Consider the following 17,160-nt stretch of genomic DNA (forward strand, 5'->3'; position numbering starts at 1 on the left):
TTATTTTGGAAATTTTCTGTTGAGACAAGCTGTTTCTTTAAAAGCTAAACCTAATTCTCAGATTACCACCGAAGATGTGACTTTCTTTGTTCGCTCAGATCTGTGTAAATCTACTATGGAGAGAAGATGGAATCTGCGCCAACTAATTGACTCTTTTAAGACCGCAGGGGCTCAGGTTTTCCTCCAAGAGCCTGCATGTTTAAAGGTTATAAAAGCCGGGCATACGTACTATCTCAATCAGGTCAAGGAGGCAGAAATTGTGTTAGATAAGCTTACAAAAGCATAAGCTATATAATACTATACCTCTGGGATTGCTAGGTGAAAAGGTCTGATTAATGTGACAATTTTCAGGATAAAAAGTGAGGATATGGGATATAAGACAAGCTAAACTTAGCAAAAATTGCATACATAATGAGGGTGGTGGAAAGCGGCGGGTAGCTGCACCGATGAGAGGCTGCCCTACCAAAAGGCAGCAGATATAAAGGGGGGGTGTTTTTCTTTGGTACAGGGGGGGAGAGAAAGGAAGGGGGGGGGAAACAAAAATGACAAGACAAGTCAAGGCGAAGGCGAAGTTACAATGTACTTAACAAGAAAGAGAGCTTTATGGAGCAATAAGAAAAGGGAAGAGGCTTTTGATTTATTGTATATAAAATGACGTACTGTAGGTGTCTTGCCTGGAACGTATCTGGTCTGAACAACAAGACTAAAAGAAATCTAATATATCAAGAACTAAAGATGTATGATGCACAGATAATAATGCTTACAGAAACCCATATATGTTATAAAGATAAAAAATTGTTGAGTCAATTGGGATACGAATTGGTGATTTGCACGACCTTAAATGCACCGATAAGAGGTGTGGCTATCTTAAAGAAAAGATACTGGCAAGGGGAAGTTGTTAAAACAGCAGCAGATAAGGGAGGGCATTGGGCAATAATGCAAATGAGATTGGAGGGCACTTTATATGTTTTTTGTTCAGTGTATGGCCCTAACAAAGATGAGCCACGGTTATTTGATTGGTTGAATATGGAATTATTATCTTGGTCAGGAGAACTTATTCTAATGGGAGATTTTAACTGTGTTTTGAACTATCAACAGGATACAACTAAAAAAGGTGTAGGGCTACGTATGTGTCAAACAAGAGCAGCTATATTGGAACTAGCTAAAATACACAATATAAAAGATATATGGCGTAGCTTATATCCAGGCTTACCTGGTTTTACGTATTACTCAGCTCCTCATAAACTCTGCTCTAGGATTGATTTAGCTTGGGCCTCGGACGAATTAATGAGCAGAGGAGATATGAAGGTCATGCCAAAAATTTCATCGGACCACAATCCTATAATATTTACATTTGATCTGGCCCTAGGTATAAAAAAAAGACGCTCTTTCTCTTTTCCAAGATACTTACTCTCAGATGAGGTCTTTGTAACCATGCTTAAAAAACAGATGAAGGAGTTCATTACATATAATAAAGATACTGCTAGTTTGCTCTCAGTTTGGGATGCTTGTAAGGCCTTTATCAGAGGATCAACTCAACAATATATATTTAAACAAAATGCATCAAGGAAAAGAGAAACAAAGTTAATGACAGATAATATTTTACATATTGAAAAACTACTGGCAGACAAGCTTAGAGATGGGGATCGGAATAGCAGAGATATATTACTTTTGGAAAGTAGACTTATAAATATACGTACAGGCATGAAAAGCTCTTTTAAGGAAAAAAACAGTTGCAAGATACTTAAATACAGATTATCACAGTATGAATCTGGAGATCGAATAGGAAAGCTCTTGGCATACAAGGTAGCCGAGGACCGAGCATCTACATTAATTAAAGCTATAAAAGGTCCTAATGGTATTATTTACACACAGCCTGGAGATATAATGGAGCAATTTGCTTCATACTATGAAGAACTATATACTCCTGAGAGTAGGGCTAGGCCAGAGCAGATCCAATCTTATTTAAATGATAATCTTCCCTTGGGACACTTTTTAGACCAGGAGATTTTGGATAACTTGGAACTTGATTATACATTAGAAGAATTACGTTTAGCGGTGTTCTCGCTTCCTTCTAATAAAGCGGCAGGTGAGGACACGATTCCGATTGAATTATATAAGATATGTGCCGAAGAGCTACTTCCTCTGCTCTGCTCAGTGATAAACTCTATAGGCACATCTGGCAAGGCCCCGGAATCTTGGAAAACGGCGAAAATTTTGTTTTTTTTGAAAAAAAATAAACCTCCAATGGAATGTGGGTCATATCGGCCTATTTCTTTAATAAATGCTGATGCTAAGGCCTATTCCAAACTAATATCAAGGCGATTGGCATCTATTATGCCGCAGTTAGTTAATGATCAACAACATGGCTTCATAGAGGGAAGGGATACTACCGCCCACATTAATATGGCGATTACGGCATTTGATGTTGCTGCAACTAATCTCACCCCACTCGGTATGATATTACTGGATGCAGAAAAAGCGTTCGACCGAGTGGGGTGGGATTATCTGTGGAAAGTGCTAATGCAGTACGGGTTTAAGGATCGCTTCCTTAGAGGCATACAGGCTATATACAGAGACCCTAACGCTAAAATTAGTTATGCCGGAGCACTTTCTTCAACGTTCACTATATCAAGGGGGACCCGACAGGGGTGCCCACTTTCACCCCTGCTGTTTGCCCTCTCTATGGAGCCCTATATAAATGCCCTGCAGAACCAAGAGAAGATATCTCCGGTAGAGCATGAAAATAAAATTCTTAAAATCACTGCATACGCTGATGATTTAGCTATATTCACCACTAATGTTATAGAAGCTCTAGCAGGAATCACAGACGAAGCGGAAAAATTTGGAGATATTTCCGATTACAAATTAAACTTTAATAAAACCCAAACCATCATGAACTACCAAGCTAATCAATCAGTTACTGGGCTATGCAACTCGGCTGTTTACTTAGGGGTGACCATATCTTCTAAAATAAATGAAATAATCAAATTGAATTATGAACCTTTACTTAAACAAGTTACCGTGATGCTTAAAAAATGGCACAAAATTGCGCTGAACATTCTGGGAAGAATTAATTTGATAAAAATGAATATTTTGCCCAAATTTTTATATTTCTTTCGCTCTATTCCCCTTCGAGTTAATAATATCTTTTTTAAGAAGCTGGAAGGAATTTGCAGTAGCTTTATTTGGAGCTACAAAAAACCTAGGAGGTCAATAGCGATACTAAAACTACCTTTAGAGAAGGGTGGATTGGATTTCCCGGACTTTAAGTCTTATTATTTTGCATCTTTTATAGGGCGTTTTAGAAGCTTATTAAATAAGAATAAAACTTTTTTTTTCACCAATTTATGTTAGGGATAAATTCATCTCAATTTTTAACAAGAATACAAGATCCGAACTTCTTCAAAAGAGTAAAATTCAAGACAGCAAGGGACACGGTAGGGATGTTTAATTTAGTCATGAAGTTTTGTGACACTTCTTTTTTTCATTCAGACTTACCACTATGGGATAACCCAGGGCTACCAGGTATTTTTAATGATAAAATTGGGAGAGAGTGGGCTAAATACGGGATTAAGAGATTGGGCGACTTATATGGGCACGAGGGGTTTCTACAGTTTCCTACTTTACAATTAATATATTCGCTACCAAGTGAAATGATACTTAAATATTTGCAAGTAAGGGACTTTCTTATGCGGAAAAGGAACTTTAAAAAAATTACTAGCTCGGATATTTGGGAAGTTTTGTATAGCTCTAAAGAGAAATCAATAATCAGCACAGGATATAAACAGTTAACCCAGCATAACTCGGATGATTGTCCTCGACTGTCTCAAAAATGGACGCTTGCATTGGGAACTAATGTGACACCCCAGAATATCTCAAATGCTTTCACAGTTCTTAACAAAACAATACATTCTTCAAGTTTAAAACTTCAACTATACAGAACGGTCAGTCAACTTTACCATACCCCTCAGAAAATTTCCAAATGGTCACAAAATAACGAACGTACTAAATGCCCTTAATGCGATCTGAAAGCAGCTGATCTTATTCATATGATCTATTCCTGTCCAGTTTTGAACTTGTTTTGGCGAGAAATAGAATCTACTTTATATGAAAAACAACTGATCAGCTCCCCACTTACTTCATCTATGGTTTTACTTTATATACATGAGAGGGGCCATGATAATAGAAGCTGGCTAGATATAGCGATTTCTTGTGCCAGACTGGTAGTAACTAGAGCCTGGATTTCACCGAATCCACCACAGAGGACGGAATGGCTTATGCTACTACATGAAATATACACTATGGAGAAGGCCCTTGCTAAGAATAGGAGTTGGAAAACTGTAGATAGAATGGAAAAGATCTGGGTTAACTTTGTTTAAATATTAATGTTTTTTTTTTTTTTTTTTTTTTTTTTAGATGAACTTGTTTGCTTTTCATTTTCTTATAAATGTCTTTCTGTTCGGCTAAGAAGTAACATTTAAAGACTGCTGTTCTAATTAACTTATGGTCGTTTTTCCCGATGTCACTCTAAAAGCATGTTATATTATTTTTCTTTTTTTTTTATCTACAATGTCTTTTTTGCTTGTGACTTGTCTGTCAAATAAAAAATTAAAAAAAAAAAAAAAAGAGGGTTGTGCATGAGGAGAGGGTAGAAAATGACCACCGATGTGAAAGCAGAGGAGTGGAGCTTGTAGGCAAGAGCACACCGTTCACTGGGTTGCCTGTAACCCACACTGCTTACTGAAGAAACCTCAGCTTAAAGAATTAACGTCCGATGCAAAGATCAAGGACTTCTACCCAGCTTGTCGACTCAAACTCCAGTGATGCCAGCCCACAGATTGTGGCCACACTGAAGAGGTTTTAACTGTCTGTGCCCGGACTCAGTGACACTCTCCATGCCTTTGCCTCTTACTCAAGGATTCCTGGCTTCACCTTCTTTGCTGCCACTCTGTGATGTCTTCCCTGGCACAGAGAGATGGAAGACTCATAGTTCCCACACTCAAGCAGCCCCAAAGGCCTGAGCCCACACTCACTTTGATCTAGATATACAAAAAGTTGAGTTTGCGATTTCCTCATTTCAAATTTTTTCCAATCCGCAATTAGTAAGTTGCAAACACACATGTACAAAATTGTCTTAGACACATTTTGTAATTCCCAGTGGGTCGCAAATAGCTCTACCTCATCATTATGCATGAGGTAGGTCTCGCTTTGTGACCCATTGGGAATGGCCTGCACTCACATGGATGGTGGCCTGCTGGACTACAATGTCTGTGATTGCCTTTTAAATAAAGCATTTTTTTGTACTGCAGCCCGTTTTCCTTAAAGGGAAACCGTATGCATTTAATAAATAAAATTGAAAATCTACCTTTTAATTTTTTAAGAGTTTGTCTGACACCAATCCTGCAGTGTATGTCTAAACATGCAGAACCTGTATATTTTCATAGGAATTAATCATGTCCTTAACAAGCTACTACCTAATAGAGACTCGCAAACCCTATTTTGTGAGTCAGTAATAGGTTACCGTCTTGCAGAATAGGGTTGGTACATGTCAAAAACTGGTCCATTTGCGAGCTGTAAAATGCTTCGCACTTCTGGCTCTTAATCCCTCTCCCTGCTAGGGGTGGGCGAGCAATACTCAACTGGCAAGTGCAACTTTGTAGAACTCCACCGAGTTTTTACGCTCGAGTTTTGCCTGGCTTTAACCATCACACAGACAGACACATGGTGCAGAAGATGGAACTCAATTAGTGAAAGACATTTTTGGCACAATCATACCACTGGTAGGAGACATAATAAACAATGAAAAGATCAGAAAGCTTTCAACAGTTTTTGACAGACTGAAAACCATCACTTCTGGAGCTTTCTTAGTTTTAAACACAGAATTAGTAGCTATGAAATCCATGGTTTTACCAAATCTTAGTATTCAACATTTTACTATTAGAGGAAAAACATCGTCTGCAAGATGCTGAAAGTTCAGCATTGCTGTTTATATCCCAGTCAAAAGTAAGAAAATAGCAGAATCTGCAAAGAATTTATCTGATTTTAAACCTGAATTAGTACTTTTAGAGGCACATAGGTGCATATTTACATGAAAATGGCGCAGCATGGTGCCGCAAGCAACTTTGCTTTACTGCGCTACGTTATTTTAAAAACGCAGGAATGCGCCGTATTAGTAAGAATATGGCTCATCCCTGTGCTCTCACCTGCTCCAACGCTGAAAAAGCTGCCTTGCGCCAACGCACGGTGCAAGGCTACCGGTGTTGTGCAGGAAGGACATCTTCCTGCACAAAAACTATAGTTAATGGTGTTTTGTTCCTTCTATGAGTGTTGCAGAATGCGGGACACATAGAGCAAAAAATTAGGAGAAATAAAAGTATTTCTCCAGATTGAACCACATTAACTCCTCCTTTTGAAAGAGTTAGTTTGTGGTGCTGCCTCAGATTTGCAGATCCTTGTAAATCTGGAGCAGTGTCAAACAGCCATGGGTGTTGCTGGGAACGCCTACAACACCCATTGCACACCCCTTTGCATGGCTTAACACATCCTTGTAAATATGGACCACTGCAACACAGTTATCTGCTGCAAAGTTGCTAAGCGTGGCCTTGTTAAGTATGGGCTAACATATAGTACAATCGGAGCATCAAAAAAAGTGACGTACTAGTGGTGCTCGGGGCTTGTAACTACCTCCCCCCTAGGATTTTAAAACATTTTAGAAAGGGAATTAAAGTGGCACTTGGTTAGCCACTGCTGTAGGAGGAATCCTAAAGGTTACTTTTATGCCAATATTAATAGGGCTTTGCTTATTTTTCTTGTTTGCTTTATTCAAAGGTTGTAGCTACTCAACAAAAGAAAGAGCAGGAAAATGAGTTAGATTAGAGAATTGCATTAATGAAGAATACAGAAAATCAAAAAAAATGTTTTTAAGTTTAACGAGAAAGAGACACAACTGAGTATACAAGTGTGCTGTAAACGGAATCAAATGTGAAAGTGTAATGATTAAGATAACAATGAAAGTGGGGGCGGGGGGTGGACTGAAAGGTGCATTTTGAGCAAAAGGCAAAATAATATAGTCAAAATACACGTGCAATATAAATGCACAAACTTAAATGAACAAAATGCTATAAAAAGTGTGCACCAGTCTAGTAGTTAGCCATACTTATTCGTTCTAGGCCTCAAAATGTTTAAAACAGCATTGCTTAACAAATATCCAGAAAAATGTGCTACTGCACACATAAAAAGGTTTAATTCTTGACCTTTCAATGATCTTGATAAATAAATGTTTCACATAACCCTGTAAAATGTATCTACTTACTCATAGAGAATTTTAAATACTTGTTTAGATTTTGTTTAGCAGAAATATGAGGAATAACAACACATAAAATACAGCACATAATGCAAATTTGACCTCTTTTAACAGGCTTGTTTTACTTCCACGAGATGATGCTGTACTAACAGTTTTCTCTCGTTACTGCAGATGTTCCATCGCTCATTGTTGGTTAACGTGTACTTTATTAGAATGTTAGAGATATAGTCTCACTTGTGGGAAAGGAGTCCATAATGTGAAAATGCTTCATATGTAATTTAGATTGAAAACAAAGTTGCATACTACTGTCTGTGAACCATTGTATTTGTGTGATAAAACGAGGAGTGAACCTGTTCCAAGGAGATTACCAAAAAGCTGATTGGACGAGAAGTGCAACATGGACTGCAACATTATTTTTGGCTGTTTATAATAGTGCGTGTTCTTGCACCAGGTTAATGCTTTTACCATTTTTTCACCACTTACTAGACGCCCTTTATCCAGACCCTGTTGCTATTTGCGGTTGCTACTGCAGACTTATCCAGTCTTATTCTTCATTGCATTGAGAATTTACTGAGTTACGTGAACCTCTCTTTATGAGAAGTTCTGCTTTGATTGACTATTGATTGATTATTATTATTAAATTGAGGTTCATGGTAGATCTCACTTTTTTCTTTCAAACTTCAAATGTTTATGCTGACAACTTCTAACCCAATTCTCAAAATGGGGATTTTTTCCCTTATGGAACACGCTTAATGTATTTTACTATGATTTGATCTAACCGTATTTGTTATGATCAAATCTGTTAAATGACTTAATACTCAAATCATAAGTTTACTCTTATTAGTTTCAATGAAGAGGACTTAAGGGTAATACAACCTTAGCTTCACCCTTAACTTTCATCATTGACTGAACTCGGAATAAAAAATTGTGATTATAATTTATGTGAGGATGTGCTCCTAATCCTTTCTAGCACAACGACATAGGGTTTCAGCCCTATGTGAGATGGTATACCATATTTAAACTGATTCCCACTCCCGCAAGACACTTTGAACGGCTCACATGACCCTTAATGGTCATGCTCAAAGCTATGTGTCCAAAAAGATCTGAAACTATTGCCCCAAGAAGAGAACGTATGCTCTGCTAATGTGGGACTGGCATCACTACCACAGATTTATCACAAACACTCCGGTAGTCGGATGCTTTCTTACTTAGTACCCAAAAAAAAATGGAATTCGTTCCCTCCTTACAAATGTCAACAGAGAGTCTGCGCCCAGTTCAATAAAACTTAAGACTTCGCTTTTTTCATGGCTAAAACATTGTTACCTCTTTTTTTTCTTCTCTGATTTTGATCTGCAACTGTTAGCACCAGGACGCCTTTTCCTGAATAACGGCACACTTTATAACCCTACTTAACATTATCTAAATTACCCACCAACCATGATGGGCCTAATTACGGCAGTCTGTACACCCCAGACCCTTTGGACCTAAATCCCCAGTTGTGGATGTGCTCTCAAAGTAGTGCAACTTCTCCCAGAGTCACTGTTGCTAGGCCCTTTGAAACTTAGAGTGGCAAGCTATAGAAAACACAAGTTGTGTGTGTTTTTTGTTGTTTCTTGAAAGCTCCCAAGCATCACAACCCACACTTGCTGATTCCGTTCTCCTTCCGAGCACCACCATAAAAATTACAGGGTTGAGTTTGCACTTTGCTGCAACTTTGCCATTGCTGGAGATGCCACATGGGTTCAGGGTCTCTCAATACAGACACTAAGGCGCCAGTTGTCTGCAGAGAACCACAAACAAGATGTAGGTGGCAGGAAAGGGAGTAAAAACAGCTTAGTGAATGTAGGAGGCGGCAGAGAAACGAGTAGGGGGTAAGCAACCACATACATTCCCATGGAAAAGGAACCACTGAAGAATGCATTGGAAGAACACAACTCAGCCACTGTAAGATTGAATTGTTTCTGGATGGGACAATACATAATTAGGAGAAAAGCCATTGAATCAATAGACAATTGAGTGTGTAAGTAGGGCGCTTACCAATTCCCCACTTTTATGTATTTTGAAAATAATGCATCTAGGCCAGCTAAAGCAGGTTGTAGCAGAAATTAAAAGTAGGTAGGACATATAGCTCACTGCCTATTTGTACAACAAAGACCAGGACACAATAGCGGTGAAATGTTGATATTAAATATTTATGTTCTTTAGAGAATACAAATTATGAGTCAATATCTGCAAAACAGGAGACATTTCCTTTTATGCAACCAAATGAAAATGTTTTATTAACAATAAATATATGTACAAAAGTCATTTGAATAATGAGGCGTTCACAGAATGCCACAAATACACAAGGTGCGAATTAATTTCATATAAGAAAGTGTGTCCACAGTTTGTATTCGGCTTTTTACTCAGGCAAATGCACCAGCACTTCCACATGATTAATAGGAAAGAATCCAGATTCGTTGTTTAGCATCCCTTCGAACCAATTGTCGTCAAGCTGGTTTGTTAAGGTAACGATGTCCCCTTCCTTAAATCTAAGTTCACCTTCACTTTCTGGCTCAAAATCGTAAAGCGCGCGGCAGCAAGGTTGATCCAATTGCCCCGTACAACCTGGGTATATTATAAAAAGAAAGGTGATTTATTCAATGTTATGTATATTATTAAAAGAAAGGTGATTTATTCAATGGTAAGTAGTTCTCCGTTTTTTCGTTTCTTATTTCTCATGTCTGTAACACAGTGGTACATGAGGTATGTAAATATTGGGAGAAACCAAGACCGAGGCGAGGGTTTCTTCTTGTAACTATTGGAATGTTTTCTCACTTTATTCATATTGATTTACATGTATCCGTGACATCATTTTATGTGTTTTTTTAAACCACATCTCTACGGTCTTCTACTGGATTACACCGAAATTCTTTATTTCTTTTATCCAAGGCACTCACAATAATAACTCTTCACATCTTTTTTTTGCCCCTGTCCTTCACCCTATCAAAAAAGTTGTCGGCTTTACCAAGAATCGCCTCTTCGTCTTCCCTCATACCAGACTCACCTCTCATATGGTTTTAACACTTGTCTTTAAGGCTGTCTGAGACCTGTCACTTACCGTTGCTATCTGTGCCTTCACTACTGCTTCCGGTCCTCATCCCTGCACCTACTAGCCTCGCTGAAACTCCAGTACGCAGTATTGATGTGTCATAACTGTTATTTACTGGAACAAACTACCCTGAATCTCAGGTTTGATTTCCGTCAGAGATAACATGATGGCCTTAAAGGCTCACATTGTAGAGTTGAAGATACCTGGGGTAGTGTCCTTGTACCAAACTGCTCCTCATTTTATCATTTTGATCCACTGGTATGTTTTTTTGTGTGTAGGTGACTTGTTTAACACACCTCCAAGTGCTCGCCATTATTTGCCGGTTTCACACTAAAGAAGTGCTAGATTGTGCTTGCGCGGCTACTGGCCACGTGAGCAGAAATGGCGTGGTGACGTAGTAGTTGGATGTAGACCTTTTTGCCTGCACTCCAGTGGAGGAGATTGGCAAACTGGTCTGCTTTTGTAAATCTGTGTAAAATGCTATGACTTAGCACCCCGACATTTCTGTATTGTATATGTACATGTGTTAAAGTGCTTGGATACATGAGAAATGGGAAGACACTTTAGGGGTGCCTTCCCTATAGTTAACTAGCCTCTAAGATTGTCGGGTCTTAACTCGGCCTTCTCCCTGTGCTGCTGCCCCCCCCCCCCCCGAAAATATATTGTAAGCCACCTGCATGTGTCTTGTTTTCAAATCCCATCCACCTAACGAAGCGAGGTGGATCCTTTGTGAATGCCAGACGAAGACGAAGACGAAGCTAGATACAGCATGTCACTTGTGGTTGAGTTGGCAACACTTAAAGGGTATGGCCAAGGACCCAGAGACTATGCACAATTTACAAATGATTGGCTACCTGCCCTAGCTGACGCATTTCACTTAGTCAGTGTTCTCCTTTGAACACCTGTTTAGAGGACATTAGGGGCTGAATATGTGGCTGTTCCTAGAGGAGTAGAAACTTAATCTATGGCTAAAGAACCGAAACGAGTTGGAGTTAATGTAATACTAATCAGACTAGTGATGTAGGCCATAACTATCCCTGAAGTTACTAAGCATATTTCTTTATTAAAGTCTAGTATTTTTTCATCAAGTAATAACACTGCTATTTGAGTTATATGTGCTAGCTGAGCTAGAAGTTATACTCCATATCACACCATAGTATGTGATATCATGTACACAAACATCTTCTGCAGAAACTACTTTCCCAAAACATCTTTTACAAATTCATTTTCCCCCTTAAAAACGAAGGCAAGTTTAACTTTGCAATTTGGTGAAAAGTTACATTTCATCTAAGTGTATTTCCAAATAAAACGTAACAAATTAATATGCACATTTAATAATAATCAGTCGCAAATGTGTAGTTATAATTAAGTCGGAGCTTTCATAGAAACTTTGGGGAAGATTTACAAGACCCTTGCAACCCTTTTGTACTGCAGTTGCATCACTTTTTCTGACACAGCAGCGGTGTAAACAATGCATCACATTGCGGCAAATTTACAGCGTGTTATATCTAGGGAGGTGCATCGCCTTGTAAAGCCCTGTGCCACTTGATACATGAAGAATACAACAATTTGCAATATTCCACTGCATCACTCTATGTCTTCACTGCGTCAAAATCCCTACGCCTGCTCAGACTAGGCATAAGGAATGACGCAGGGCTTTTTAAATGTAACTCGCATAATCTGTTGTGATGCATTGCTGGACACTTTCATGAGCAACTCCAGCAATGAGTCACTTTTGCGCCAACATATGCATCCGAATTTCTGACGCATCAGTCAATCCTTGAGCTATGGTGCGCAATATTGTAAATACGGCGCATCAATGGTGCCGCAAGAGTTTCGTATGGAGACGCAGGGAAACTGATGCATGTGTAAAGATGCATCGGTTCCTTGTAAATCTGTCCCATAATCTTTTGTTTCGCTAATAACTTCAGTGTCATTTGGCAAATCTTAGCTAAATACTTCCCCAAAAAATATTTATTCCCCTTTGTTCCTTTTTGAAAAGTGTAGCGCCGGAATGTTAAGCAGACAGCAGCGGCTGCACCAAGGGGGAAGCCAGGGCTTCAATCCTAAGCCACTTCCTGCTCAGCACCGTACAGCTTTTATATAGAAACAAACTATCTCACAGAATTTATTTTGTATGTAAAAGCTTTAATGCTAGGTTGCCAGCAGAAGAGGGTTCCAATACCTGCTTTGTGCATTTCATGCGGGAGCAGTTACAGCCTGCCCTCACATATATACAAAACATGTCTGGCATGCTGTACTAGGGTCACACAGTGCATCATGTCCTATAATGGACTTTTCAGTGCTTGTTGATCACACACCCTTTTGCCCTATCAGAAGCTAGTACTGAGAAAAAGGATTACCTCTGTGCTTTGAGCTCTGTTCCAGTTCATGATTGGGTGGATCTGCCTCTGGCTGCTGCAGAGAGACAGAAGAGTTGGAAATCGTGGGTTTGCCTCAGATAAAGGTTTCTGAATTAAATTCGAAGGGCCTCATTACGATTGGGGTAGGACCGCCACTGACAGGCCATCAGGGACAGTCCGACAAACAGACAGCCCTTTGGTCTGACCACCACATTATGTTTCAGGCGGTCGGACTGAAACCTTCGGGGGAATGGCGCCGCCTCTGAATGGATCTATGATCTGTTTCAGACAGTGGTCGGAATCCTATCCCATGAATGGCAGAGTTGCCGGCGCAGGCACCGCAGTGGGGATTACGATGTCCTTTTCCGACAGCCTTTTTCTGGTGTTCCGGCCGCCATGAAAAGGCTATTTGAAATGTACTTTAGGGGAGTGAAGCAGGGCCTCAGTCCCTCGAGGGCCGCTGCAAAGTGACCCAGGGGGCAAATGTAGTGCCGTCACTCACATCAATGCTCCGTGTGTCATGTACCACATGAGGCACAGCACACGGTGCATGGAGGTGCACCAAGTGCTCCTTAAAATGGTGTAAGTGTGCTGCGGCCCTTTTCATGGGCCGCAGCACAAGCCGCAGTGTAAAGGAGTACTTTCTGACCATCACCACGGTGGACATATCATAAATGGGTGATTGAAGCGACGACCGCCTGTAAGGCGGTCTCCTGACTGCTGTAATAGCAGACAGCTGTCTGACCGCCCAATATCATAATCTGGCTTAAGTGTGTATGTGTTGGGGTTTGCATGTGTATGTATTTCTGTCTGTATGAAGGAATGGATGAATGAACAAATGAATGTATTTGTGTGCATGCCTGAACCTGTGTGTATATAAATGCATGTCTGCTTCAAAAAAAGGTATATTTGGACGGTGGTCTCTTAGGACCGTAATTTGAAAAAATGGGACTTTCCGGATTAGTCCAGGGACGTTTTTCTCCCTTAGGCCATTTTGGTACGACAGGACCATGCCTTGGTACCAAGTGATCTGATTTGCTGCCTCAGTGCTTTACGAAATGCTTGTGAATCCATTACAGGACTTTTGTTTGTGAAAAAAACCATAAGGCAGCAGAATGGGCACAGCCTGATCTGCAAAGCCATGGGGAGGAGGGGCAGTTAGCAGTGGGGGGAAAAACACATTTGTTAGGCTGTGGTTACTACGGTATTAAACATCTGGGAATAGACATTTGGTGCAAAGCTGTGGACTCTCATTGGATAAATATTCAGGCTATTTTCCATTCTAGTAAAAATGCTCAAATTTACAGAAATGAAACCTCAGCAGGAAGCCTTTACAAATATGAAGATAGCAGATACCCCATTTGATCCTCCACTTATTCAAATGTGAAAAAGATCCTAAATCCTTGTGCTTTCCCATGGCAAAGCTAAACATATTTGCACTACACTACACTTGGAAAAATTGCAGCACTATAGATTATTGAGGGGGTAGGGACATGCACGTTGAGAACAGGGGGAAGAACGAGGAGGGCACCAACTGAGGACACTGACAGCACAACATAGCAGGAAGTGAGAGGGGCACGTGGAGAACAAATGGGGGCTGGGCACGTGATTTATGGAAGAAAAGAGGTCAGAAACTCAGTGAAAATAAATAATGGTTAGCTTTGGTTATAATACTACTCTACTTTCCCTCATGACCTTTGCGCTCTGCCCAGCAAAATAGGTTCACTATTTCTAAAATCAAACTTTCCCATATACGTTGTCGGTCCTTTTCTTATCTTGGCCCCACCACATGGAATTCTCTTTCTCTACGTGAGGAAGCCTTGTTTGGTAGTAGATTCCGTAGAAATCTGAAGACTTGGTTGTCTAACCTCGGATTCCTTGTTTGGTTCTCTCTTCCTACAAGTTGGCGCTGGGAAACCTCTTTGGGTAGCTGTGCGCCTTATACATTTAGATTAATATTAATAATACCTTAAAGGGCATTTAAAAAAAAATCACTGCAAAAATAGTTAAAACCTTGTTATGATAAAAAAAAACAAATTTAAAACCACTGAAGTTTGCCAGTTAGGGGTAAATTAACTAACCCTAATGTACACCTTGTCATACACTGCTTATGACTTAAGGATGACATCATTGATAACATCAAATCATTAGATCTACTGATTTGGACATCCAGGAAAATCACTCTGTTCGTACACCCCTCAAAAACCTCTGTTCAGCATTGGTAGGCCATTGCTGCACTTTTTGTCCGCTCCTGCTATTCTACTATCTACTTTGTATCTACATGGTATTTCTATAGCGCAAACCTAGTCGAAAAGCAGTGGAGGGCTGTTCATGGTCAAAGAAAAGCATAATGAGTAAGAGGAGAGTAGGATTGTGGGTGGGTAATGCACTGTGATGTAGTGCTCTTCAAAGATGTGAGTCTTCAACTTTTTCCTAAATTAGAGCAGCCTTGGGATGCCTTATGGATGCGGGAGGTTGTTCCATATCGTGGGTGCATAGATGGAAAAGCCTCCTGCATTGCTTTTTCTATTTTACACTTCTAAGTATAAAGTCTAATAGTGTCTTGGCTGCAGATATGCTGAGATCCACCACACCACACTGATAGTCATGATAGCTAGATTAGTAATTGATGCAGCTGGATTTGAAGATGGTGCAGGAAGGCAATAGGGAGCTCATGGTGTTCCATAGGAATGTTATGTTATGTTATGTTAATAACTTTTATTTGGCGCACAGCTGCCCCAGCGAAGGGGCGTCCTGGCGCCTGATCAAGTGCCACAACATAACAGGAGGAGCTGAGAAAGAAGAATCAGTTAGCAGAGGCAAACAGGTGAGTTTTGATGGCGCGTCTGAAAAGAGTTAGGCTGTTTAGGGCACGGATGTGGACAGGAAGGGAATTCCATAAATCAGCCGCCAGAATGCGAAAAGAGCGTCCTCCCATCCTACTCAGTCTGAATCTTGGCTTAATCGCCAGATGGTAAGATTCAGACCTGAGGGACCGTGCAGGGACATACGGAGAGATAAGGCCCGCAAGGGCGGGAGGGGAGGAAAGCTTCAGGATCTTAAATGTCAGACAGAGAGCCTTAAATTTGATTCTCTGTCTGACCGGAAGCCAATGAAGGGAGGTCAGAACGGTGGAGACGGAGCATCGTCTCGGAAGGCCCACAATGGCCCGTGCAGCGGCGTTCTGCACCCTCTGAAGCCTAGTAGCCTCAGCCTGATTGACTCCAAGCAGCAGGGCGCTCCCGTAGTCCAATCGGGAGAGGATGGAGGCCTGAACCACCAGTTGCCGCGTGGGGGGGTCGAAGAATTTGAGGACAGGTCTCAGTCCTCGCAGAATACCAAAACAGGTAGCTGCTGTCTTCTTTGTATGGCTGGTAAAAGAGAGGTTGGAATCCAGCCAGACCCCCAGATTTTTAACTTCGGCCGCTGGAATGGGAGACACCCCCAATTCGGGAGGCCACCGCTGGTCTCCCCAAAGTTCCGCCTGTTTCCCTAAAATCAGGACCTTGGTTTTCTTCGCATTAAGCTGTAGGCAGTTGTCACGCATCCAATTAGCCACAGCTATAAGTCCTGCACGGAATCTGGGCGCATTCACCTCAGGGTCCCCACTGAGTGTCACCGCCAGCTGCGTGTCGTCGGCGTACGATGTCATGGTAAGGCCACATTGCCTGACGACAGCGGCCAGCGGTTTCACATACAGATTGAACAGTGTGGGGCTTAAAGCAGAGCCCTGAGGGACTCCCAGACCCAAAGGATGGAAAGAGGACTGGCCAGGTGGAATAGCTACTTTGAAAAACCGGTCCGAGAGGAAAGACCGGAACCACTGAAGAGCCTTCCCAGCGATACCTATCCTCCAAGCGCCGCATCAAGATGTCATGAGACACCGTGTCGAACGCGGCGCTCAGGTCTAACAAAAGGAGCGCCGCAGTCTGCCCAGCATCCAGCACAGACCGCAGATGTTCGGTCATAAAGAGCAGGGCCGTTTCAGTACTGTGCTGCGAGCGAAACCCAATTTGACTCTCGTCAAGAATATTATTACGCGAGAGATGGGCGGACAGGATGGAATTCACGTGTGCCTCAGTGACCTTAGCGGTCCAAGGCAGGAGGGAGATAGGCCGGTAATTCTCCGGGAGCAAGGGGTCAAGGTTGGGTTTCTTCAAAATAGGGCTGACCACAGCTTGCTTCCAGGAGGGAGGGACCATGCCCTCACTGAGGGAGAGATTAACCAGGTCCAAGATGGACTCACGACAAAAGGGCGGGAGGAGAGTAAAGACCTCCGGCTTCAGCGGGTCTAAGGGGGAACCAGATTTAATTTTGAGGCTAAGAGTGTTGAATACCTCGTTAGACATGGCCGGCAAGGAGGATAGAGTTTCATATACCGAGACCTTTACAGAACTAGG

At 41.2% G+C, this 17,160-nt stretch overlaps 1 protein-coding gene across 1 annotated transcript in view; it reads right to left on the bottom strand.

Annotated features, from left to right (window-relative positions):
• Nucleotides 1-9,707: 9,707 nt before the first annotated feature.
• Nucleotides 9,708-17,160, bottom strand: part of SH3GL3 (SH3 domain containing GRB2 like 3, endophilin A3) — a 762,914-nt gene continuing 755,461 nt past the window's right edge. The window contains exon 9 of the mRNA XM_086959002.1: nucleotides 9,708-9,913. Coding sequence (XP_086815128.1) covers nucleotides 9,708-9,913 — 206 coding nt within the window. The remainder of the gene's footprint in view (nucleotides 9,914-17,160) is intronic.

This window comes from Lissotriton vulgaris, chromosome 2_1, assembly GCF_964263255.1.
Source record: "Lissotriton vulgaris chromosome 2_1, aLisVul1.2, whole genome shotgun sequence".
NCBI lineage: Eukaryota > Metazoa > Chordata > Amphibia > Caudata > Salamandridae > Lissotriton > Lissotriton vulgaris.